General features: G+C 41.9%; 1 protein-coding gene across 1 annotated transcript in view; it reads right to left on the bottom strand.

The window, feature by feature from the left end:
* Positions 1 to 26,845, bottom strand: part of LOC121581272 (insulin receptor) — a gene marked incomplete at its 3' end in the record, with an annotated part of 82,372 nt that extends 55,527 nt beyond the window's left edge. The window contains 2 exon segments of the mRNA XM_045213349.1: positions 2,280 to 2,840; positions 25,650 to 26,845. Coding sequence (XP_045069284.1) covers positions 2,280 to 2,840; positions 25,650 to 25,734 — 646 coding nt within the window.
* Positions 26,846 to 27,057: the final 212 nt, after the last annotated feature.

Below are 27,057 nucleotides of genomic sequence, written 5' to 3'. Positions count from 1 at the left end.
TTCAGTACAGCGGGAAAATTAAATGCTTTTCACAATGTTCAGCATTCACAGTGTTTCTAGCATTGTCTGTTGTGACCGGATTGTTATGTTGGACCTCTCAAGTTTCCACTCTGATGCTGCATTTGTAACCATGTGAGGTGGGAATTGACCAGTTGTGAAGTCATAAATACCAGTTGGATGCGTTCATGTGATTTGAACTCATTGAGAAACGGCGATTGGCTAATGGCCAACAAGCTGCGTCAACCATAAACTAAAAGTACAGCTATCATGCTTGTAAACAAATTATAGTTAAAAAACCACATTAATAGAATGCTTTTTATAAAAATTGTTTTGCTGTTGCATTTAACTGCTGAAAATGCTGTTATAGAGGCAATTTCCTTAGTAGGTGACGTCAGAGGTCACCATGTGGGAGAAGTGGGTGCTCAGCATGAGTTTCCCACTGGTAATTACCAGTTGGAGAGCTGTTCAAGTAGATCTTTCCCAGCCATATGTGGTAAATTCCCACTTCCATATTGGTTACGAACGCACCATGACACTGCCTCCTTCAATGCCAGATGTGCACTTGTGACTCTCATAAAGGGGGCGTGTCTGTACCACAGTACATCTCCCACTCTGGGGTAATGTGACGGGCTGTCACTGTTAAGTAAGCGCTACACAGGGTGCATTGGCCAATTCATTAAAAACTTTGGCTTTGGTTTGCTTATATAGGTACTATCTGTTTGCTGAAATGGGCGCAAGAGGGAAGTTTGTAACATGGCTCGAGCACTTTCATGAAGTGCTGAAACCTTCTATTCTCAACCACTGAGAACGGGCGCATATCCTCGGCTATAAACCAAAGACTGTACAAAATATAAACATAGCCTACCGATCGCTCTTGTAATTTCTTTGGCCTGGTAAGAATCAGCTGCCAAGTGCTGCTTAAATGCAGAGGGGGGACGGTGTTGTGTTGTCTCTTTGCGTTTCCGTCTTGCTCCGGCATACTGGGGTGATGTCGGCGTAAATGTGTCAACGTATTTGAGGTGTTGGCAGCTGCATAGGCTATTCTCGTTGAGCGACATACTGTTACCGTTTTATCCACTACTCTCTGTCCATCGCCGTTGTAATCTACTGGGCAGCTAAAATGTTCCCAAACTGTAGATTTAAACGATGGAGGTTTATCGACCCCACCACTCGCCATCCTACAGAACTAGTTCCTGGCTGCGCCTCAAAGAGACAGTTTGAAATGCGGCAATTAAGATTTTAATTTGAAGTACAACGTGCACATAGGCTCTAGTTGTTTTAATGGAATAGCCTCAAATGTGTTTTCAGCTCATATTTCCTCAAGAGGCACTACAAAGCAGTGTAGGCATAGCCAATAGGCTTAGTGTTATTATTATTCGTTTTTTTATGCATTCGTTTGGGTTCACAGTGCGGACCGAACCGAGGCCCCCATACCGAACGGTACCGTTACACCCCTAATAGTTAGCATATGACTTCTTGGCTCTGCAGCTGGCCGTCCTACGCTAAAGGACACGGGTGAGTGGGTGAGTGAGTAAGTGTCTTGGCAAGACTACAGCACTCTGTCTGACTCGCACACACACACTCCACTCTCGCTTTCTAACAACTCTTCTCCTTAATCTGACTCCCCTGGAGACATGGTCTTTGAATTTTAAGTGACATCACTGCAACCTGAGAGCTCCCACTCTCTCTCTCTCCCCCCGTCTCACACACACTCTCTCTCTCTCTCTCTCGATCATTCTCTCTACATCTCTCTCTCTCACACACACACACACTTCCCCCACTCTCGATCTCTTTCACACATTTCCCCCATTCCCGATCACTCCCCCTCTCTCTCCACTCTCTTTCCCCGCCCTCCCTCCCCCTTCTCCCACCCCCTCTCCCCCTCTCCCCCTCACCCCCTCCCCCTCTCCCCCTCACCCCCTCCCCTTCCAGATTCACCTCAATCAGATAAGATCACTGATCTACTTTCACTTATAAATAGCAAAACACTCAAATATAAATAACCTGACACATTAAAACAAGTACAAGCCCTGTGCACAGCAGTGGGTCTTCTACCAAGGTGAGGTTATGGCAGGAAAAACTGAGTATCCAAAACATGGAATAACTGCAGACAAGGAAAGATCCATCCTAGTGTGTGATTTTACATGCATTTAAATACAAACACTCCCTCCATCATGCACCAAAGACTGTCAGGTCTCCCTTGTAAAAGAGGTCTTCTGACATCAATGGGACGTCCTGGTTAAATACAGGATAAATTAAATAAGAACGCAGTGACTTACTTCTCTGGCAGTGCTTGTGCGTCCAGCAGCGTTCGCTGAAGAGGCCGTTGATAGTGGTCTGCTGACAGGTGGTCTTCCCTTTGGCCGCCCCGGGACACACGTCCCCGCACTCCCGGTCATTCTTATTGGCTACGATGTAGTTGTCCTCCACCGTGTCCAGGATCTTGGACCAGTCCAGCGTGGAGAGGTAGCAGAGGTCCGGGTTCTTCTCGATTCTAACCGCTCCTCTAGTGATATTCATCAGGCTTTGGAGGCCGATATCCCTGAGCTGCAGCATTTCAAAGAAGACCAGAGCGTAGTTGAAGAACAGGTTGTTACCTCGGATCACAGTGAGATTAGGGAAGAGGTCTTTGAGGCTCTCCATTCCGTAGACCCTGAACAGGAGGAGGAAGTCTGTGACCACGGTCAGTTTGGGGTAACTGAGGCCCCTGAAGTCCTCGGGCTTGGTCTTGAACATGAGGATGATTTTCAGGTGGCCCTCGATGACCGTGCAGTTCTCCAGGGAGCGCAGGTTGGTCACGTTGTTCCGGATGTCCTTACTGTTGCAGATTCCCGGGGAGACTTCAGGGGAGCAGGAGAGGGGAGGGGAGGAGACAAACCGATTAGATGGGATATGGGATTCAGGCGGGGATAGTATGGCACATCAAAAATATTCTGTCAAGACGTTTATTGGTCTGCACATTTTTTGGTGTGTTGTCCATCTCATTTCTATGGACTTCATTAACGAAGATTCAGCAACCAAATCACTTTTGAGGAATAATCTGAGTGAGCACATTATTCATGCAATGTTATTTTTTTACCTCCTGGGGAAAACTTTCTACACATTAATGATCAGTTAGGCTCTGCAATGTATATCCCCAAGAGTTTAGCTTTTTATAAATTACATTCAACCATTTAAAAGGAAATAAACCGCAGTAGGTTATTGTTTATTTTGCTTACTACAGCCTACTTAAGTTCATTAAGAAAATCTTCAATTCAATACAACTTTTGTATTTATCCCCTCAGGGGTAATTATTGTGTTGTACTGAATGTGAATTAAATGAATGTAGACAGTGAACACAAGCAAGAGCCACATAATCCTGATTAAGATGCTATCTGTAGCCTAAGTAGATTCATGAGAATATTGATGATATCTTGGCCAGCTCATTATTTCTGCAAATGAGAAATTATTCTTAACTGACCAACATTGATTAAGGGTTAAATACAATAGATAAAATCTACCAAACAGCTACTTCATGAAATGGTTGTACAGTACACTATGCATAGTTCAGAGAAAGTGAATTGTGTAATATTTTAATATAACCTTAATTGCAAAACCAGTTTTAGGGCAAAGAGACCAAGGCATTGAATAAAAATAGACCAAAATAGTCTGGATTGAGAATAAACTATTTCACGGCAAAATATGTGGTTATGTATCTACAGTATCTTGGTTTGATGAAACCCATGCCTCTCTGCAGACAGTTGGTTCAGCAAGCACATATCTGGGTGTTACCCACATTCTAGTATTGAGCACTGTCATTGGCTGTAATCCCTATTCTAATAAGGGTCGCTGTCATTGGTTGCTGCCCACATTCTATTCTAATACGGAAGTTAGCTCTGTTATCACAACTGACAACTCTACTCCTACTTGGCATGGGGCTGAGGCTGTAATTTAAGTAACTACACTGAACAAAAATATAAACACAACATGTAAAAAGTGTTGGTCACATGTTTCATGAGCTCAAATAAAAGATCCTACAAATTTTCCATACGCACAAAAAGCTTATTTCTCTCAGATTTGGTGCACAAATTTGTTTACATCCCTCTTAGTGAGCATTTCTACTTTGCCAAGATAATCCATCCACCTGACAGGTGTGGAATATCAAGAAGCTGATTTAACAGCATGATCATTACACAGGTGCACCTTGTGCTGGGGACAATAAAATACCACTAAAATGTGCAGTTGTGTCACACAACACAATGCCACAGATAGCCATATTACTTCAACAGTATTTAACATGAGATCCTGTCGAAGCTTTACAGCAATGTGGTTCTGTATATAAACAACAACACCTCCACCATTTGCATTTCTGTCTTTTCTGCAAATGTTATAACCTTGTGTTGCTACCACTGTATCATCAAAGGTATTATATAAGAGTTTCAGAGATTGTCAGAATATGAATGTCATCTGTTACTAGCAAATTATTGATTTCATGAACCTTGTTAACACGGGCTATTTTGAGCACTTTTCTTCCGGGATGCTTACTTGTTTTCATTGCTTTACTGGGAAGCTTATCAGAAGCAGATATGCTCATGTTATTTATGTTAGTGCAGGGTGAGCTGCACACAGTGGACTTTCTACTAGGGAACACCGCCTCAGTGCTAACAGTATAAGTCTGGTTCATATGCACATGATTACTGCATACAATAGCTGTAGGATGAGCAGAAGCATTCAGGGCAGTTAGAGGGATATAAATTAGGTTACTTACATTGTGTCTAACAACGCCTCTGGTATAATGTACATTTGCTGAAGCATTATGACAACTCAGCGTCAAATGGTAGGGATTAACTGAGCTGGGCTTGGGTCATTGATAAGTAATTGTCTCAACGCAGCCTTATAATGCTGCTTGGCAGTGATTACAGGTGTGAGTCTTTCTGGGTCCGTTTCTAAAGCCTTGTTCACACTGCAGACCTTAATGCTCAAATCAGTTTTGTTTTTTAAATCCGTTTTGGACTACGGACTGTCCAAATAGCAAGTTGCAAGTGACCAAAGGGGATGAAGTAGTTGTCATAGTAACGACAGGTATGTGTACAGTGGTGTAGGCTGATTGGTGGTGGTGCTCGTGCTTCCTATCACTCAGAAGTTATGTAGCAAGCTAAGGTGAAAATGCCTGCCATGGATGTTTCCCAGTTGCTTTTAATGTTCAAAATCACATGTTAAAAACACTTTCAAAGCCTCACAGGATAAGATGATCCCACTTTCAAAATGAGTCCTTTTTGGCTAGCCACAGCAGTGAACTAGCTAGCTGGGTAGCCGTTTAGCGTTCTAGCACATTCACTAATTTGTTTGTAAACAATTAACAAGCTAGTTATCTACCACATGTTCATGTCAAACTGTCAACAGAGTAGCTACTAGCAAGCAACAAGAAATGCAGAATAACAGTCTAAAAACCACTTGAGGGCAAATAAATCAGATTTGTCACATGGACAGGGATCAGATTTGTATCTGACTTCAAACCACCTAGGAAGGTGTTTTGAAATGTGGCTGTTCAGACTGCAGGAAAAATAACATTCGAATCGGATATGCAAATCAATAGGATTTGTGTCACTTCAAACTGCCAATGTGAACAACTGCCAAGAGCAATAAAATGCAAATTAATTACTTAAAAATCATACAATGTGATTTTCTGGATTTTTGTTTTAGATTCCGTCTCTCACAGTTGAAGTGTAAGTATGATAAAAATTACAGACCTCTACATGCTTTGTAAGTAGGAAAACCTGCAAAATCGGCACTGTACAAATACTTGTTCTCCCCACTGTATATTAGTGTTTCATTTTTCATAAATGTTTTACAAATGTTAGAATATTTCTTCCACTTTGACAGTGTAGATCGGTGACAAAAAAATAACAATTAAATCAATTTTATACCCAAGTTTTACAGTGTAGGCTCTACACACACAGCCAGGGGCAGTCCCGTGCCATTGTTGCCTCTTCAGAAAGGTAGTTTATTTCTGGTCAATTGCACAATGAATAAATCATAATAAAAAAAATTATAAAGAAAAATTGTGAACCAAAATCTAATGTGACCAGGTACATTTCTTCACTGGCACCCTTGCGACCAATAAAAAATATGTTGTACTGCCAACTCAAACGGTCGCAAATGTGACTGTTTTGGTCGCAGTATTGAACCCTGGTAATATAAGAGTGGAATGCCCATACAGTAACAAAGTCCACACTCAGAAAGATTAGCCTACTGGAGCTTGTTTAATTTATTTACACAAGAGAGCATAGCTACATCTATGGCCTTTTATGTTTTTCTGCCGTGTGTAATGTGGGGTAGCCTATATATCATAGGCTATGCTATGTATTGGATCATCATTTGGGCTTTTTGGGGCTTGGGCTCATAAAATGTATTTAATGTATAGCTCATCAGGCTCAGGTGGAATCATGCTTGAATTTTCACGCTGATCAAAGCACTAATCAAATCCAGACATGCTTTATATGCTTTAGAAGGACACTTGCAGTTTTGGCGGAAAATACTGTTACCTAGATTCAGATTAACTTTATTATCCCACCAGGGGGAAATTAATTTGGTAATGTGCTTAAAAAGACAGTACATAAAACATGAAAACACCGAAACTACACAAAACAATTAATTCGAAGTGCTACAGCTACACATTTAAAGTGAAAGTGCAATATGCTGTATACTCGAGGGACCAACAGACTATCTATTATACAGCCTAATGGCTGTTGGAATAAAAGAGTCCCCATATCTGTTTTAATTTGAAGTCTCTTTCCCCTTGTCCGGCTGATTCTGTGACTGAAAGGGGATGAGTACTGTCCTGTAAAATGCTTTCAAGTTTTAGGAGGAAGAGTTGCGTACAGGTTTGTGGCGGATTCTTGATCTATACCAATTATCCTTCCCGCCGTCTTGAAGCTTGACTTGGTCTTGCATGTTTCCGAACATTGCATATCAGACCAAAGGACAGCACACTCTGCAGGACAGATTTATAGAACACTTGTAAGATATGGCGGTCAACATTAAAATGGTTCAGTTTGTGTTAAAACAAAAAACATTCCCTGTTGCAATTTCTTTATCTTTGCAAAGGCACAGTCATTGAATTTCAGTTTGTCTATTTCGATTCCCAGGTACTTGTATGTGGTCAACCTATCGACTGATTCCCCATTGATCTTCGTAGGGGGTAGTGGAGCTTTGTTCCTTCTAAAATCAATTTCCATCTCTTTTGTTTTCTTAAAGTTTATTTCAATCAAGTTATCTGCACACCACTGGACGAATTTTGCCGTTTCTCTGTCAAAATCTTGAAGAGAGGCTTGGTCTGGATGGAGGAAACCCACAACAGCGGTGTCATCTGCATATTCAAACAATTTGTGGGCCGCGTCAGAGGCTTCACAATTGTTTGTGTACAGCGTGTACAGTATCGGTGAAAGTACACAACCTTGAGGGGCTCCCGTATTCACCGTTCTAGATGTAGAGATGGCGGAGTTAAACTTAACTTGTTGAGTACGGTTCACAAGGAAACTATTAATCCACTTGATCATTAGAGAGTTGACACCCAAACTCACCAGCTTATCCACCAGTAGGTGGGGTTGGATGGTGTTAAATGCGCTACTGAAGTCAATGAATACAATTTTCACTAGACGATTTGCTTTTTCTAAATGTTCTTAGATATTGTTCAGCATGACCAGTAACACATCATCAACACCCCTGGAGGCACGGTAGGCGAATTGGTTTGAGTCTAATTGGGATGAGAGAATTTGTTTTTGAAATATTTTTTCAAAACACTTCATTAGGTACAGATGTCAGGGCTACATGGCGTAAATCGTTATTTTCTTTTGGCCTGTTGTTTTTAGGTATTGGGACAATCAGTGACATCCATAAGTCTGGAATTATCCCACTGTTCAGTGACAGCTGGAACAGCTTCTGGAACGGTAATGTGAGCTGGTCTGCGCATGCCTGAAGTGCCATGCTGCTGACGCCGTCTGGACCATATGATTTTCGTGGGTTGACACGTTGAAAGTACTGCTTGACGTCATTCACAGAGATCTGTATATCAACAGCTGGTATGCAGTCTATACTGTCCAAGGCCATTTCTGCAGCGATGTAAAAATCACACGTCAAACCTACAATAGAAACTGTTCAAATAATTTGCAAAAGCAAGGTCATTTGACGGTCATAAAATGTCTCTGGTTTGTAGCCTGTGATGGTTTGTAGCCCTTGCCAGGCTTTCCTACTGTCCTTGAAAAGGTTTTCTAATTTGTCTTTGTATGCGGGCGGCAGGTAGCTTAGTGGTTAAGAGCGTTGTGCCAGTAACCGAAAGGTCGCTGGTTCTAATCCCCAAGCCAACTAGGTGAAAAATCTGTCGATGTGCCCTTGAGCAAGGCACTTAACCCTAATTGCTCCTGTAAGTCGCTCTGGATAAGAGCGTCTGCTAAATGACTAAAATGTAAATGTAAAATGTATGCTGCCTTGCACTCCTTAATGAGTTGCCTCTGAATAGTTTTCCTTTCATCTTTACTGACACCTAATTTAAACACTTGTTTTTTCTGGTTGAGGAGCTCTTTTAATTCCCGAGCTACCCACGGTTTATTATTGGGGAAGATGTTGACTTTCATTTTGGGAATAACGAGATCCTCACAGAAACAGATGTGCTCAGAGACGGTATCCGCTGCCTCTTCCAGGTCATCGGCGCTGTCCATCGGGGCCGCCCAGTCAGTGAACTCAAAACAGTCCTGGAGGGCTTCAGTCACATCAGGAGTCCAGCTTTTCATCTCCACCTTTCTAGCCTTCTCTCGCTGCAGACGCGCTTTGTAGACTGGGATGAGCTGAACCATGTTATGATCTGAACCCCCAAGATTGGGTAGTGCCTTTGAAAAATACGCACCTGGGATGTTACCATAACAGAGGCCCAGACAGGCTTAATTTCGGGTAGGACATGTAACATATTGCTGATATGATGGTAAATGTTTCGCTTTACTGCTTCAGGTGACTGTCTCAGCCTGGGATACAAGGTCATGAATTAAGTCGGCAGCTATTTGGGTGTCAGCGGAGGGGGCTATGCAAACAATAAATAATCTGACCTGATTTATTTCCCATTGCAGGTAGTATGGCCGTAGTTCAATGTCTTTAGTACAGACCTTGTGCTTAGTTGTAATATGGGCAGGATTGCAATATTTCTCGTTGATGAATGCACCAACTCCACCACCATTTCTCTTACCAGAGTTGCTGTTTTGGTCCATTAGAACAATTGTGTAGCCATGCAGCTCCACAACGGAGTCGGGATCCTGTTCCGTAAGCCAGGTCTCAGATAGACAGATCAAGCAGGATTGTCGGTACTCTGAGAGGTATTGGGTACAAGCGCGTAGCTCATCAGTCTTATTCCTTATGCTTTGTACATTGCCATGCATAATAGAGGAAAGAGGTGTTCTGAAGGGCTGTTTTTTAAATCCAATTCTGAATTCCTCCTCTACTGCCACGCTTCCTTGGTTTAGAAGCCTTTCCTTGGGAACATGTTGATTGTATTAATGGTGGTATTCCATTGCAGTGTAGACTTGGAGCAAAGGGTCGGATATTAAGCAGGACATCTCGTGTATGATATCCGCAGTTGCGGCTCGCTGTATCCATTGAGGGTTAGGTCGCTTGTTTGGTGCGTTTCACAAAAAAAAACGGATTAAAACTAAACAGCTAAAGTACTGCTATTTGCCTCATTATTTATCCGATTTAATAACACTAACAACTTGGTTGATTGAGGTAGATCTCAAAGTGATTTATTCTCGGGATGGAACATTTGTAAAATACCAGGAAAATATTCAACCCTACCACACAGCAGTGAGTGTTGGTGGTTAGGCTTTCATCATATAACTTTATGCTCATCTGAAGAAATCTGGTTACTCTCCAGAGACAAATTATGATTCACCTGTAACAGAATCTATGATGACTAACATTGAGTTTTTGCTCTGACTGAACATTGATGCAAACAAATAATACCTCTGATGTCACAACGGTGTAGAACAGGGACAACCGTCACAGATGTACGAGAGTTCATGGACAGTCGAGGGGTGTTCATATGATATTCCATCCATAACACCACAGGTAGTCTAGTCTAGGGCTGCCTGAGCTCAAATGGCACCTTATTCCTAATATAGTACACTACTTTTGACCAGGGCCCATAGGAAATAGGGTGCCATTAGGGCAGCAACCTAGCTGTTAAGAGTCCTTCCTATCAACTTTGGAGAAAAAAAAGGAGATGTTTTGGGAACATCACACAAACCGATGGAGTTACCATGGAAACCAGCCACATACACACACACGGACAGGCAGACAGACAGGGGCTGCTGGACTAACTCACACAGACACATGGAGACAGTCTGTGCCTCGGGGGTACTGTATAATCTACAACAGGATCACGGCTGAAGATTTCCACTGACCAATAATATCTCACACCACCACTGACAGAGTCGAACAGAGATGGACTTTAAAGGACCATTAGGAGAGTGAGAGAGGGGGGCTAACTATGATGTAGTTATGTTCCTCAGAACAGCAGAACCCCCAAGCAAGGAAAAGGAATTAAAGCTTTAATTGTTGTTTGTACCACCGCTCCTGTGCATGAAGAAATAACAGGGGTGATTAACTAACAACAGGCAGACAGAGTTAAAATCAAAGGTCAGGATTGAGTCATAGGACAGTCCTGCTGGGAGGTTAACTCTGTAGGTGCTGGAGCAAACCACTGAATAGCCAGCAATGGATCATATAACACAGCAATAAAAAGTAATGAAATAACATCTTAGTGAATTAGAAACTAACACAATCGTATATTCCTAAACAGTCATCTAGTGTAGCCTGTGAGAGTTTAACTGTAGGTGCTGGAGCAAACTGCTCTGTTGAAATAGCACATACAACTTTAGCAAAACTAAAAGAAAAAACATTGTCCATTACAATCTACTGTCTGGAGATACAGGTCATTCTAGAACATAAGACTACAATTCTGGAATCCTTAAAATCAATATAGAATTTAGGTTAAATTGTCTGTGATTAGAAAGAGGTCAAACAGCTCTGTGTAATTGAACAATCTATTTCTAAGGTGAAGTTGAGAGACATTATGAAAGTGTCTGATGAGGTTTTGCAGAATATAATAACATTTCAGAGTATGAAAACCCCAAAAGATGCTGGGGAGCTGCAGCTTTAAAGTTGTTCTGACATGATCCTCCTGGAAGAAGATACCAAAAGAAAACACAAACAAACGATATTATAAGGGCGGCTACGCGGCTTCTGATTCACTTCTAACACTCACCTACTCAACAAGAAAACTCCAACATCAGCACTCTTATGTAGTGCATGTAAATACTTGCCTACATCTACTATGAATGCATTTAGATAGTATCTACATTTACTATTGAATGAATTAAGGTGTGTTAAATAAACCTGCTCTGAAAATGTGGCTGGTATGTAGCTACTTACAGTATATAGTCTGAGTGGCTGGTGAATTTTGTTTTCATACACCAGCCACACTGGCTACATGCCTGGTTACATTAACACTGTACAGGTCTCATTGTAAAAAATAGTTCAATCTCAATTAGACTAACCTGTATAAATAAAGGTTAAGTGAAAATGAAACGGTAGGTTGACCACACTTAACTTGATGCCCTGGTCTGGCAGAAAAGTAGACATTAACAGGCGGAGGGGGGTGAGGGCACTGTCCAGATGTGTGTGTGTGTGTGTGTGTGCGCGTCTCCCTCTCCTCTCCCTCCTACACTACAGGTCAAAGTAATCCATTACATAGGGAATAGTGTGCCATTTGGGACACAAACCTCTCCCTGGGCCTCACACGCCTCTCTCTCCTACACTAGTGTGGCTTCAGGAAGAACACAAACACACAGCAGCTATTGCAACACTTCCCTTTTCAAGGTTTCACTAGGTGGCTCGCTGGTTTATTGTTTTCCAACATATGCTGCTGGAGCTAAGATCAGGGAGGCACCAGCGGACCAGACGATTGGCTGCAACGGTGCATGATGTAATCCATACCAAGAATGGCTCGGTTGTAAAACCACATCATCAATAATAGACATTTTTCAGGCATCAGACTACAGTACAGTAAAGTCACTTGAAATAATTACTAGCGGGCTCTTAACAAGGATTAGTGGTATTTAACCATAATCTGAGATCAACTACGTCTATGATGTTCTAAAAAATTCTCTAAAATGTATTAAATGTACTAGATTGGTGAATAATTGCTTAAGCTTTTAGGAACTGTGTCTCTAGGACCTTCAAACTCAACTCCGGACCTCGAAGCCAGTTCAACTGCGTTTTTTCATTGTTCCCCTCTAATTAAATCAAATCAAATTTTGGTTGTGACATGTGCCGAATACAACAGGTGTAGACCTTACCATGAAATGCTTACTTACAAGCCCTTAACCAACAATGCAGTTCATGAAATAGAGTTAAAATATTTACTAAATAAACCAAAGTAAAAAAAAGAAAATAAATAAAACAAAAAGTAACACAATAAAATTGCATAACAATAACGAGGCTATATACACAGGGTACCGGTACCGAGTCAATGTACGGGGGTATAGGTTAGTCGAGGTAATTTGTACATGTAGGTAGGGGTAAAGTTACTATGCATGGATAATAAACAGCGAGTAGCAGCAGTGTAAAAACAAAGGGGGAATGGGGTGTCAATGCAAATAGTCCGGGTGGCCATTTGATTAACTGTTCAGCAGTCTTACGGCTTGGGGGTAGAAGCTGTTAAGGAGCCTTTTGAACCTAGACTTGGCACTCCGGTACCGCTTGCCATGCGGTAGCAGAGAGAACAGTCTATGACTTGGGTGACTGGAGTCTTTGACAACTGTTTGGGCCTTCCTCTGACACCGCCTGGTATATAGGTCCTGGACGGCAGGAAGCTTGGCCCCAGTAATGTACTGGGCCGTACGCAGATGCCGAGCAGATGCCGACAGTTGCCATACCAGGTGGCGATGCAATCCGTCAGGATGCTCTCGATGATGCAGCTGTATAACTTTTGAGGATCTGGGGACCCATGCCAAATCTTTTCTGTCTCCTGAGGGGGAAAAGGTGTTGTCGTGCCTTCTTCACAACTGTCTTGGTGTGTTTGGACCATGATAGTTCGTTGGTGATGTGGACACCAAGGAACTTGAAACTCTCGAACCGCTCCACTACAGCCCCGTCAATGTTAATGGGGGCCTGTTCGGCCCTACTTTTCCTGTAGTCTACGATCAGCTCATTTGTCTTGCTCACATTGAGGGAGAGGTTGTTGTCCTGGCACCACACAGCCAGGTCTCTGACCTCCTCCCTATAGGCTGTCTCATCGTTGTTCAGGCCTACCACCGTTAAGTCGTCAGCAAACTTAATGATGGTGTTGGAGTCGTGCTTGGCCACGCAGTCGTGGGTGAACAGGGAGTACAGGAGGGGACTAAGCACGTACCCCTGAGGGGCTCCCGTGTTGAGGATCAGCATGGCAGATGTGTTGTTGCCTACCCTTACCACCTGGGGGCGGCCCGTCAGGAAGTCCAGGATCCAGTTTCAGAGGGAGGTGTTGAGTCCCAGGGTCCTTAGCTTAGTGATGAGCTTTGTGGGCACTATGGTGTTGAACGCTGAGCTGTAGTCAATTAACAGCATTCTCATATAGGTGTTCCTGTTGTCCAGGTGGGAAAGGGCAGTTTGGAGTGCGATTGAGGTTGCGTCATCTGTGGATATGTTGGGGCGGTATGCGAATTGGAGTGAGTCTAGGGTTTCCGGGATGATGGTGTTGATGTGAGCCATGACCAGCCTTTCAAAGCACTTCATGTCTACCGACGTTAGTGCTACAGGGTGGTAGTCATTTAGGCAGGTTACCTTCACATTCTTGGGCACAGGGACTATGGTGGTGTGCTTGAAACATGTAGGTATTACAGACTCGGTAAGGGAGAGGTTGAAAGTATCAGTGAAGACACTTGCCAGTTGGTCCGCGCATGCTCTGAGTACACGTCCTGGTAATCCGGATTAGTGTCCCGCTCCTTGAAAGCAGCAGCTCTAGCCTTTAGCTCGGTGCGGATATTGCCTGTAATCCATGGCTTCTGGTTGGGATATGTACGTACGGTCAATGTGGGGACGACGTCGTCGATGCACTTATTAAGCCGGTGACTGAGGTGGTATACTCCTCAATGCCATTGGATGAATCCCGGACAATATTCCAGTCAGTGCTAGCAAAACAGTCATGTAGCGTAGCATCCACATCATCTGACCACTTCCGTATTGAGCGAGTCACTAGTACTTCCTGCTTGGTTTTTGCTTGTAATCAGGAATCAGGAGGATAGAATTATGGTCAGATTTGCCAAATGGAGGGCGAGGGAGAGCTTTGTATGCATCTCTGTGTGTGGAGTAATGGTGGTCAAGAGTTTTTTTCCCCCTCTGGTTGCACATGTGACATGCTGGTAGAAATGAGGTAAAACAGATTTGAAAGTTTGCATGCATTAAAGCCCGCGGCCACTTGAGCATTTTCTTGTTTGCTTATGGCCTTATACAGCTTGTTGAGTGCGGTCTTAGTGCCAGCATCGGTTTGTGGTGGTAAATAGACGGCTATGAATAATATAGATGAGAACTCTCTTGGTAGATAGTGTGGTCTACAGCTTATCATGAGGTACTCTACCTCAGGCGAGCAATACCTCGAGACTTCTTTAATATTAGACATCGCGCTGATAAGGACTGATTTAGACCTGGGACAACAGGTGGGTGCAATTAATTATAAGGCAAAACAGAAAACCAGCAGGCTCCAGACCTCGCAGGGAAAGAGTTGAATAGCCCTGCTCTATATGGCTAAAAAGTATTGGGGTCACCATCATTGTCAACTTTGCTGGTTTGTTCAGGCATAGCGTAACATCCTAAGCCTTCTTTCAATAGCAGGTACCCATTCTAGATTGACCCCAGCCCTGTTATGAAGAGTTTAGCTCGTCTAGACAGAAGAAGATACAGTGCATTCGGAAAGTATTCAGACCCCTTCACTTTTTCCACATTTTGTTACGTTACAGCCTTATTCTAAAATTGATTAAATAAATAAAAAAATCCTCAATCTACACACAATACCTCATAATGACAAATCGAAAACAAGTTCTTAGAAAAGTTACCAAATGTATTTAAAAAATATATAGAAATACCTTATTTACATATTCAGACCGTTTGCTATGAGACTCGAAATTGAGCTCAGGTATATCCTGTTTCCATTGATCATCCGTTTGATGTTTCTACAACTTGATTGGAGTCCACCTGTGGTAAATTCAATTGATTGGACATGATTTGGAAAGGCACACACCTGTCTATATAAGGTCCCACAGTTGACAGTGCATGTCAGAGCAAAAACCAAGCCATGAGGTCGAAGGAATTGTCCGTAGAGCTCCGAGATGCAACTGCATAGGAGCAGGCAGAAAACAATCCATTTTTAATCATGTTTTTATTCAATTGTCACTTGACAACAAGGTTGACGCCAAGCTAAGTGAAAAAATATTCAAAAGATTAGTAACTTGTTGACAAATTTGACATTAAATATACCTCAAGTATGGCACTCGTAAATAAAAGCTGTATGCGACGGTCTTGTTTTATGTTGCGCAAGGTGAAAAAGGAAATGTGGAAGTAAGTGCAGCTGGTGAGTTTGGGGAATGACTGAAGTACAGTCCATTCAGAAAGTATTCAGACCACTTGACTTTTCCACATTTTGTTACGTTACAGCCTTATTCTAAAATTGATTAAATTGTGTGTATTAGGTTTTTGTTGTAGAATTGTTAGATATTACTTGCAAGATATTGCTGCACTGTCGGAACTAGAAGCACAAGCATTTCACTACACTCGCAATAACATCTGCTAACCATGTGTATGTGACCAATACATTTGATTTTATTTGAAATTGTTTTTTCCTCATCAATTTACACACAATACCTCATAATGACAAAGCAAAAATAGGTTTTTAGAAATGTTTGCAAATGTATTTTTAAAAACCCCCCGGAAATATCACATTTACATAAGTATTCAGACCCTTTACTCAGTACTTTGTTGAAGTACCTTTGGCAGCGATTACAGCCTCGAGTCTTCTTGGGTATGACACTACAAGGTTGGCAAACCTGTATTTGGGGAGTGTCTCCCATTCTTCTCTGCAGATCCTCTCAAGCTCTATCAGGTTAGATGGGGAGCATCTCTCTCGCTCCCTCCCGCAAACACACACTGCTCCCAACTTTAAAAACATTAGGCACCAAAGAGAATGTAAGGAGCACCAGAAAGAGATCAATGTTTTTATATAGTTTAGGCTTACATTAGGCCTATATGAATCCTACCTTTGAAGCACATCTCATGAGTAGCAGACCCTTTTCCTTTCTTCCTGTGCCAATCAAATTTGCCTAGACCTATTGTCAAGTTAAAGGAAAGATTCACCCATTTTGAATGTTACATCGTTTTTGTGCATCTCTGAGCGATGTTCTATTGATTCCCGTGGTCATTTCATGTTTTCATGTGTATTGACGCAAAACTCGTCATACCGGCTGTATTTCTGCCTGCTTGACCAGCAATAGCTCAGATACACATGAAATGACCCCGGGAATCGATAGAACATCGCTCAGAGATAGAAAAACGATAGAACATTCTTAAATGGGTGAATCATTCCTTTAACAGGTTGTTAGCTAGCTAGGTAACATAACTGAACAAGGTTGTTTGTTATCAAACCAATAATTAGCGACCGGGGAACAGTTTAAAACAGCATGCAACATGTTTGTAAAATTATATAAAATGCATGCGAATTTGTAAAAGAAAAAAAGGTAGCTCTGGTAATATGGGTCATTTTTTTAACGGTGTGGCCTAGAGACAAGCCGTTTTCATTGCTGTGAAGTGAAGTAATGTGCTCCATTTTTTCTCTCTGGCACACAGAGGCTGTGTGACAGCAAACTTGCAAAGCCTACTCAGAATGGCCTGTTCTCTTGGTTACACCAGGTGATGAAATGATGCAATGTATCAACTTTGGTCGCTCTGCACACTGCTCCAATCTATCAAATGTACATGTAACAGAAGAATATCAGGGTCTGCATCCCTGCTTGCCATCACGGATAAATTATATTTGAAAAACTAATAGAATAGATGCGCAGGAAGAGAGGACGGAGAGAACCTGTGAGTAATGGCTGGTAGGGGATGTGGCTGGCTGATTACAGCTGCTACATGTGATATACACGTGAAAGTTAAATGGACATTATTGGACCGGCGCATACAAGAGACTTAGTTGCTGTTGCTTCTTTTTTCTCCACTGAATTTATTAACAAAACTGACTTTATAAACATTTTATAACAGGCGCCAGCGGGTTCTTTAGATTGGTAGGGCCAAAAAATTCAGCAGTATCAAATGAAACGGTTCAACGGTATTCTAAAATGTTGGCATCATAAGTATCATGACGTTTTGGTACCGTGATATTACAATGGTACCGGTATACCGTGCAAAACTACAATGGATCCCGAACTGCTTTATGGTATCATGTAATATGAATGGACATTGTTGAGGGCCATTGTTGACACTGAGTTAATTATTACCTGCAGAATAAGAAGGACGTTTCCTTGATCAAGGCCAGTGAGGCCACCATGTCAAGGGTACGGACTGAGTACGCACCTCAGAAAGAAAGCACATTGTCAGATCAAGGGCCATATGTATCAAGCATCTCAGAGTAGGAGTGTTGATGTAGGATCAGTTTTGCCTTTTAGATAATAATGAGTAAGATTATAGACAAGGGGACCTGATCCTAGATCAGCATTCTTACTCAGATGCTTGATACACACGGTTCCAGTTGCTTGAGTTGAGTCAGTGAAGTGCGAGATTATTGAAAATGAGGTGTTTCATAGCTTGTCAAAGTCCAACATGTCACTCAGGTTTAAAAGGACTGTTGTTGAAGGTAACAATAAAAACAAACAATTCCTGTGTGTCAACCGCACACCCATGGTTCTCTCACAGGAGGGGGTGTCTCAAATGGCACCCTATTCCCAATATAGTGCACGACATAGGGAATAAGGTGCCTTTTGGGACATAACCAGGTTCATTACCTGAGATCACCACTCGCTGATTCTACCTGTGAGGTGAGGCGGCCATGTCATAAATCAACAGGCTCATCAGCACCCTATTCCCTACGGACCCTGGTCAAAAGTAGTAAACTATACTTAACAAAAATATAAAACTCAACATGCAACAATTTGAAAGATTTGACTGAGTAACAGATCATACAAGGAAATCAGTCAATTTAAATAAATTCATTAAGCCCTAATCTAAGGATTTCACATGACTGAGAATACAGATATGCATCTGTTGGTCACAGATACCTTTTTTTAAAAGGTAGGGGCGTGGATCAGAAAACCAGTCAGTATCTGGTGTGAAGACCATTTGCCTCATGCAGCGGGACACATCTCCTTCGCATAGAGTTGATCAGGCTGTTGATTCTGGCCTGTGGAATGTTGTCCCACTCCTCTTCAATGGCTGTGCGAAGTTGCTGGATATTGGCGGGAACTGGAACATGCTGTCGTACACGTCTATCCAGAGCATCCCAACGTGCTGATGAGTATGCAGGCCATGGAAGAACTGGGACATTTTCAGCTTCCAGAAATTGTGTACAGATCCTAGCCTCCCAGTCCCTGCCGCTGAAAAACATCCCCACAGCATGATGCTGCCACCACCATGCTTCACCGTAGGGATGGTGCCAGGATTCCTCCAGACTACACGATTGGCATTCAGGCCAACAAGTTCAATCTTGGTTTCATCAGACCAGAGAATCTTGTTTCTCATGGTCAGATCCTTTAGGTGCCTTTTGGCAAACTCCAAGCGGGCTGTCATGTGCATTTAACTGAGGAGTGGCTTCCGTCTGGCCACTCTACCATAAAGGCCTGATTGGTGTAGTGCTGCAGAGATGGTTGTCCTGGAAGTTTCTCCCATCTACACAGAGGAACTCTGGAGCTCAGTCAGTCAGAGAGACCATCAGGTTTTTGGTCACCTCCCTGACCAAGGCCCTTCACCCCCCGATTGCTCAGTTTGGCCAGGCGGCCAGCTCTAGGAAGAGTCTTGGTGGTTCAAAACAGATTCCATTTAAGAATGATGGAGGCCACTGTGTTCTTGGGTACCTTCAATGCTGCAGACATTTTTTGGTACCCTTCCCCAGATCTGTGCCTCGACACAATCCTGTCTCGGAGCTCTACGTAAAATACCTTCAACCTCATAGCTTTGTTTTTGCTCTGACTTGAACTGTCAACTGTGGGACTTTAGACAGGTGTGCACCTTTCCAAATCAATGTCCAATCAATTACATTTACCACAGGTGGACTCCAATCAAGCTGTATAAACATCTCAAGGATGATCAATGGAAACAGGACGCACCTGTGCTCAATTTCGAGTCTCATAGTAAAGGGTCTGATGTAAATAAGGTATCTGTTTTTTTTATTTTTAATACATTTGTAAAAAATTCTAAAAACCATTTTTAGCTTTGTCATTATGGGATATTGTGTGTAGTATATGTATTTAATACATTTTAGAATAAGGCTGTAACGTAACAAAATGTGGAAAAAGTAAAGGGGTCTGAATACTTTCCGAATGCACTGTAGATGCTGTCTGGTTCAGGAATAGATTGATAATGTCTAGTTTGACTACCTGGCCACTTTGGAAATAGCTAAATATATATATATTTTTTCACTGTATATTTTTGATAGGTGGAAATGAGCAGGGAGACACTGATAGGGAGAGAGGTGCAGAGTAGTAGTAGGGCCGGGATACGTGCCCACGCTGAAGGGTGACGTGCATGTGCTGCAGGCGGCGGCATTACCCGCTAGACCAGCCTCAGGCACACTTCTGAGATAGATTGATACTGTCTGGTTTGACAACCTGACCACTTCAGATTATTTAATTGGCAACATGAGGCGAACTACTCTACGTTGGAGACCTGAGGTGAAAAACGACTGTACGGTGGTACCTGATGTGAACTACCGTACGTTGGATGACAGCACAATAGAACGGATACAGGATACAGATAGGGCAATGCTTAATCTATGCCTATTCTCAATCCTTCAGTATGTAAAATGGGGTGATGTAAATGTATGATGTAAGGCGTAAATGTAAAATGTAATGTAAATAGAAAATCAAATAAAATCCACCAAAGTTTTTTGTTTCATTTAGGGTTTTGTCCAGCTAAGTAAGTAAGCCTTGTCCAAGCCAGAATTATCCATTTTGATTTAAGTATTGGGTCAGAAAACATTTACATTTCCTTCACAACATAGGTCACATACAGACACTGGCTTGGTTCAGCCAAAGCGTTGGTCAGTTACTGTTAGTCAATGTTATGAAACACTTTCAGTGAGGCCCAAGTTTCTCACTCACTCACTGGTTCACTGTCAAGTCGGAGAGGTGCGAGAAGGGGGCCAGTCAGTGCCAGCAGAATCTAAGTCGCACAACAGAATCTAACACAAACTGGTCTGACATTACCCAATCTCAACTCAACCCCCCCTTTTTAGTTTTTAATTAAAAGGTAGCTTCACGTTACTATTTGTTTTTTTTTCAACTCTCAGCCCGACTCGCTCTCGTCCCGTCACATAGGCTAAAACCAGAAACCACACTCGACTGCGTTTAACATTCAAAACAAGTACAGAGGTGTTAGTCGAGTGTTTGGTTTGTTGCGATGTTGCTAGACAAAGGCTGTTTAAGAGGGTTAACTTCCAGGCCTAAATAAATAAATGGTGCATGGTGGTGGTGCAAGAGTAGGTATAGGCCTATTTCATCACAAAGTCTCAAGAATTCCACTACACTGACTCTTAACGGCTTTTAAAATAGTTAAACATCACGAGTGGGTCACCAAGTGCAGATGGAGTGAATAGAAACCATAGGCAGGACACCAGAGTGTGACCATTTAGTCACATTTTGCTACATTTTAACTTGGCTGTGCGAGTTTCATTTTTAATTGCTTGCACTGGTGCGAGCTGCACAGTCTACCTGGTCACCTCAATCAAAACGTCACATTTTTGGTGCAGATAAAATCATGAATTTGTTCAACAGTAAAGTGTATTATCCTCATGATTCCTGTAATAAAAGTGTCTTCCCTGCCACTGTGCCTGCCTGTTTCGCTGGGACAGGATGCTGTAATGAACGCGCCTCTCACTCACTCTCCCCCCTCATGTGCCCCTCGTGATTGTATAACATTTCAAAATGCAATTGCGGGGGGGAAAATATAACTTTGGAAGCAACTAGTCCATATTAAAGAGAGGAGGGTCTCAGCCTTCTGTAGGTATAATTGTTATTTCTCAACTATCATTATTGAGTTCAAAGCACTGTTTTACCTTTTGAAATACAGAGCGCGTGAAATTGCGCATCGGCCATCGCAAGTGCACTAACCTCATTGCACTCGGACTCATTTTGGGGGGGAAATTACATTTACTGTTACATTTACATGGCTACTAGGAGTAGGTGTTATATTTAGAGTTAGCGATCTAGCTAATGTGTTGAGTTTCTACTTCCTCAGGTGGTGAATTAGCTCCAATTGAATTAGGCCTGTATATAATGTTAATGCACATAAAGATGAAGGCAAATTCATCTCTATTGAACAAAACAGAACATTCTGGAGCCCTATTTTGACAGTAAAATATAAAAAAAACTGCCTAATTGTCAAGCCATTCATAACAATCACTGGATTAGGTTGCATATCAAAATATTTTGAATCATGCATTCCTGCTTGGACATGTAAGATATAACAACTTATTTGAACAAAAATATAAACGCAACATGCAACAATTTCTAAGATTTTACTGAGTAACAGTTCATAAGGAAATCAGTCAATTGAAATAAATAAATTAGGCCCTAATCTATGGATTTCACATGACTGGGCAGGGGTGCAGCTATGAGTGGGTCTGGGAGGGCATAGGCCCACCCACTGGGGAGCCAGTTTTTTCCCCACAAAAGGGCTTTATTTCAGACAGAAATACTCCTCAGCACCCCACCCCCCTCAGACGATCCTACAGGTCAAGAAGCCAGATGTGGAGGTCCTGGGCTGGCGTGGTTACACGTGTGAGGCCAGTTGGACGTACTGCCAAATTCTCTAAAAATACGATAGAGGCAGCTTATGGTAGAGAAATGGCCATTCAATTCTCTGGCAAAAAACATTTGAGAGAAATACGCTTTTGTGTGTATGGAAAATGTCCCAATTTTTTATTTCAGCTCATGAAACATGGGCCCGACACTTTACATGTTGAGTTTATACTTTTGTTCAGTTTCTTTACTGAATACCAGATCTCAGTAGTATATTATACTTCTTAATAAAGCATTGTGAATGACTTTATAAGATGACTCAAACTTATTCTATTGTGTGAGACTGTGCACATTTTCAGGTGGGGTGCCCTATGGGCCCTGGTCAAAAGTAGTAGGTCTACACTATATAGGGAATAGGGTGCCATTCAGAACATACCCAGATGCAACACGCAGCTATGCATCTCTCCCCCATACCAAACCATTAGTCCTTTCAGACACGACAGACCCACAGCAAATCATTCCCACAGCAAATCATTCCCACACTAGATATTTTTTTCTGAAACTCTTGTGATTTTACCAGATTGAAATATTGTGATTAAATCCCTATATCTTAGTTATTATGCTATTATCCTTTTAAACTACGGTAATAAATTGTTTAGCTAAGTGACGGCAACAAAAAAAACAACACTTAAGGACAAAAGCAATGACAGATGGATTGAAGAGGCCAATGTTTCCTCTAGCTAGGCAAAGCCAAGTGTGTCACAAGCATGGCTTGAAGCCCTCCAAGTCCAGACAGTTGAGAAAGAGCAATGAGAATGGAGAACTATTTAACAGACAACAGTAGGCTTGTGTTTATACCATGTTCATCCTAATGCCACTTGATTGAACTACTATAATTGAGTGAAATCTAATCTCTTTACCCGATCAAGTGTTGTGATAAAACCGACTTGATTATATGTTATTATGTGAGAACTGTCTAGAGTCTAAGATTAGTAGTTGGATTGTTTGTACCATGTCCATCCTAATGCCATTTCATTTAACTAATTTGGTGAAATCAGATCTGATCCAGTGCCTTGATAAAAACAACTTTGTAGCCTAAGTGGTTGAATTGACATACACTCACGGGACAGTTTATTAGGTACATCCCGTTCAAGAAAATGGATCGCTCCTAAAGACACGTGGCCGTGGTTTGCTATATAAAGCAGGCAGACAGGCATCGAGGCATTCAGTTACTGTTACTGTTTCAGTTAACATTAGAATGGGTCAAACTAGTGACCTAAGCGACTGAGCGTGGTATGATGGTCAGTGCCAGGTGCGCCAGAACCAGTATATCAGAAAAGGCTGCCCTCCTGAGCTTTTCACGCATGACAGTGTCTAGGGTTTCCCGAGAATGGTGCGACAAACAAAAAAACATCCAGTCAGCAGCAGCTGTCTGGGCGAAAACAGCTTGTTGATGAGAGAGGTCGAAGGAGAATGGCAAGAATCGTGCAAGCTAACAGGCGGGCCACAAACAGACAAATAACGGCATAGTACAACAGTGGCGTGCAGAATGGCATCTCAAAATGCACAACTCGTTGATCCTTCTCACAGATAGGCTATTGCAGCAGACAACCACACCGGTTTCCACTCCTATCAGCTAAAAACAAGAAGCGGCTCCAGGTGGCATGCGATTACCAACACTGGACAATTAAGGAGTGGAAAAACATTGCCTGGTCCGAGGAATCACGGTTCCTGTTGCTTCATGCTGATGGCAGAGTCAGGATTTGCTGCAAGCAGCATGAGTCCATGGACCCATCCTGACTGGTGTCAAAGGTACAGGCTGGTGGCGGTGTACTGCCATCCAGTCTGCAGCAACTGCGTGATGCCATTGCATCAGCATGAACCAACATCCCTGTGGAACGTTTCCAACTTGTAAAATCCATGCCCCGAAGAACTCAGGCTGTTCTGGAGGCAAAGGGGTCCCCACCCGGTACAGTGTACCTAATTAACTGGCCGGTGAGTGTAAATTGCCCTCTTTTTAATATCTGCCTTTGTTGGGAGGACTGTTTAGAGTAACGACAGAAGCTAGGTTGTTTGTACCATGTCCATCCTTAATCCTTACCATTCATTTGAACTAATTTGGTTTATCCAATCTGATCCAATTGAGTGTCGTAAAAAACCTGCAATGAAAGTGGTTGGTTTGACATAATACTTTAAGGCCAAACTAACTATTTTAAACCTCCGTCTTTGTTTACTCACTTAATGTTGTACATGTGCATCTGGTTCCTTTACCATTCATTTGAAATAGGCTAATTTGGTTTATCCAATCAGATCCAGTGCTGTGATAAATCTGCTGTGACTTCAAAGTGTCTGGTTTGACATAAGTACCCTCTTTTAATCTGTCATTTTGTTTACTCATTTACTGCTATTTGCAACACAACAGTCAATCTAGTGAATCACACAGTAATGTAGATGGGTAATACATGTACAAGTTTTGTAATAGTGACTAGTAGTGTGCGTGCGTGTGTTGGTGAGTGTGTAGGGATGCTGAGAAGTGTTTGTCTGTGCGTGTTCTCGTCTGCACTCTAGTCCTATTCAGAGGGGCTACTGAATACAACATAACTGCGATAAAACCTAACTTAGTAAATAGTTACCCTACTTTTTGTTCATGATCATGTCATCCCAATTACTCTGTTACCACCCCTGGTGTGTGTGTGTGGGTGCTTACACTTACTCTTCAGTGTAGACTCCCAGTTCTGCATAAAACATCAATATATGTTAACAATATGACCACCTGACTTTAAATTAATGGTTTAACATGCTGTATTTATTTTATTCTGTACCGACTCATTAGCATATTATTATGCATGTAATTTGCATAAAGTCGTATATTTTCTTAATTCTAATTTCATATATTGTTTCAAATTGTTACAAACTCTCAGTTTTGCATAAAGCATGTAGATTTGTTAATAATATGACCACCCTACCTTAAATTGGGCTTAACATTACTGTAATTATGTATTCCGCACTGCCTAATGTGCATACTAAGTGCCTAATTGGCATAATATTGCATAGAAATGTCAGAACAATATGACCACTCTATCTTAAGATATTGGACAGAACGTGTTGAAATTAAGAATGAATACAGGTGATTTGGTGCCTTTTTGACAAGGGATTATGATTGATGTGTACGCGATTTTTCTTACTTTTTCTGATCACTTGAAAATAAGATCTCAGCGATGGTAAGTATATACCCTCATGAAATAAAGTGTTCTGCGTCCAGAAAAGCTGCACTATAACATGGAATACAAAGCATAACACCAGAACAAAAGTTTCATGTTGACCCCTAATAAATGTATTATGTACATTGTACGTTTTGATATCCAAGCAAATGTATGGGATAGACATGTACAATTGCATGTTGCAAAAGTATTTTGATCAGTTTAGGTGGCAAAGTAATTTTTTTGCTAACCAAAAAGTCTATAAAATAGACATTTGTCCTTTCAAATCTAGCGTATCTAACGAAAAGGCTGGCCTTGCTGTCATCATAGCTGATGAAAAGAAAGTTAAGTGACATTCTGTCAACATTCTGTCAAATTAGGTACAATTATGCAAATGCACACATCTGAAACAAATGAGAGCGGGGTGAGAAGATTATAACTAGCTACTTACTTTCTGTATTTTCTCCATTCGTTTGCTGACAATTCCATACGTAGACAGCAGTCACAAAAACCACAAGGGAAGTCCGCTGCCACATATTTACTTAAGTCAATATCCGACCGACGACACGGTCGAGCGCAACTGGGGAAGAATCCGTGTCAACTCGATTAAAACTAGCTGGCAAGTGGTAGCTGTCAGTTGGTTAGTTAGCTAAACCACGAGAACCCACAGGTAAACAAAAATAAAAACATGCATTCCGGAGAAATGGGCGGAGGGAAGGAAGAGTCCAACGTGTTCACTAGCTACCTGATTAGCTTCAGCTAGTTATCTGTACAGATCTGGTGGATATTCAAAATCGCCACAAACAAATGCAACAGTGGTATTCATTGTGGACAAACGAAGATAAAGTCTCACTTGCCAATAAATTGCACGGCATTGAGTCTTCTTTTCAAGTGTTCTTGATTCAATCCGCAGTCTCGAGAGTCGCAGAGCAGGCCAATGGGAGCAGCTAGCTAGCTAGCTAACTGCTAGCTAATGTTAGCTGTCTGTGCAGCAGGCCACAACACAAGTTAGTGCAATTTCATATAAACTCGCAATTTAATTACGCTTCCTGTAACACTCGCTATGGATATGTTGCCACGTATCTACTTCGGAAATTGCTTATTCCCTTGCATTGAAAGAACCTAAACCACAGCTAATGAAGTGCAGCAATTTCTCCCGTCTCGCATTCTGTAGCTTCGCTTATGACAACTTCAGGTTCATGGCACGCGTGGCGTACTAAACCAAAACCACGGGTCACTGCGTTTCACGTTCACCGCTGGTATCTTTCACAAAAATACTCCAAACTCTTCTTGAATAAACGTACAATTCTAGCGATTACTAGGTAGTTTACTTAAACTCATCTGAACCTTGTATGGAGAGAATAAATAATTAAAACCGCAAACTCGATTCGGTCAATACTGACATTTACGAGACTTCCTCTCAAGACAACACTGACTGTCAGTTTCGCCGTTGGTCTAGTTGTTCGCACACTTTCTTCACAATAAAGCGCGTTTCGGTGATTTTACATGAGGGATATCTCCCTTCAAAATGACCACATTGTTATTGCATAACGAGAACAGTCAAAATAAAGTCGAAAAGGTATATTTTACTCTCCCACATGAGAGGTAGATTGTTCAGTCCTCTATGATCCCCTTCTCTGCCTCTCCTCCGCCAGTAAACTGAGCCAGCTGGGGCGAAGGGGAAATACGGACTGGAGAATATTTGGATTAGGCAGTTAAACTAAAGATACTGTAAAAACCATGGGTCATACCATGGATTATTTGGCTATTTTATTTTGAATTGTAGTACCCCTTTAGGTATCAAAATAATATGAAAACAATTATTTTATAAAATAATGAATTTGGCCTTTACTACTATA

Source organism: Coregonus clupeaformis, unplaced genomic scaffold (assembly GCF_020615455.1).
Source record: "Coregonus clupeaformis isolate EN_2021a unplaced genomic scaffold, ASM2061545v1 scaf0102, whole genome shotgun sequence".
NCBI lineage: Eukaryota > Metazoa > Chordata > Actinopteri > Salmoniformes > Salmonidae > Coregonus > Coregonus clupeaformis.
Note: the sequence above shows the minus strand (reverse complement) of the source record. Positions and strands in the feature narration are given on the sequence as shown.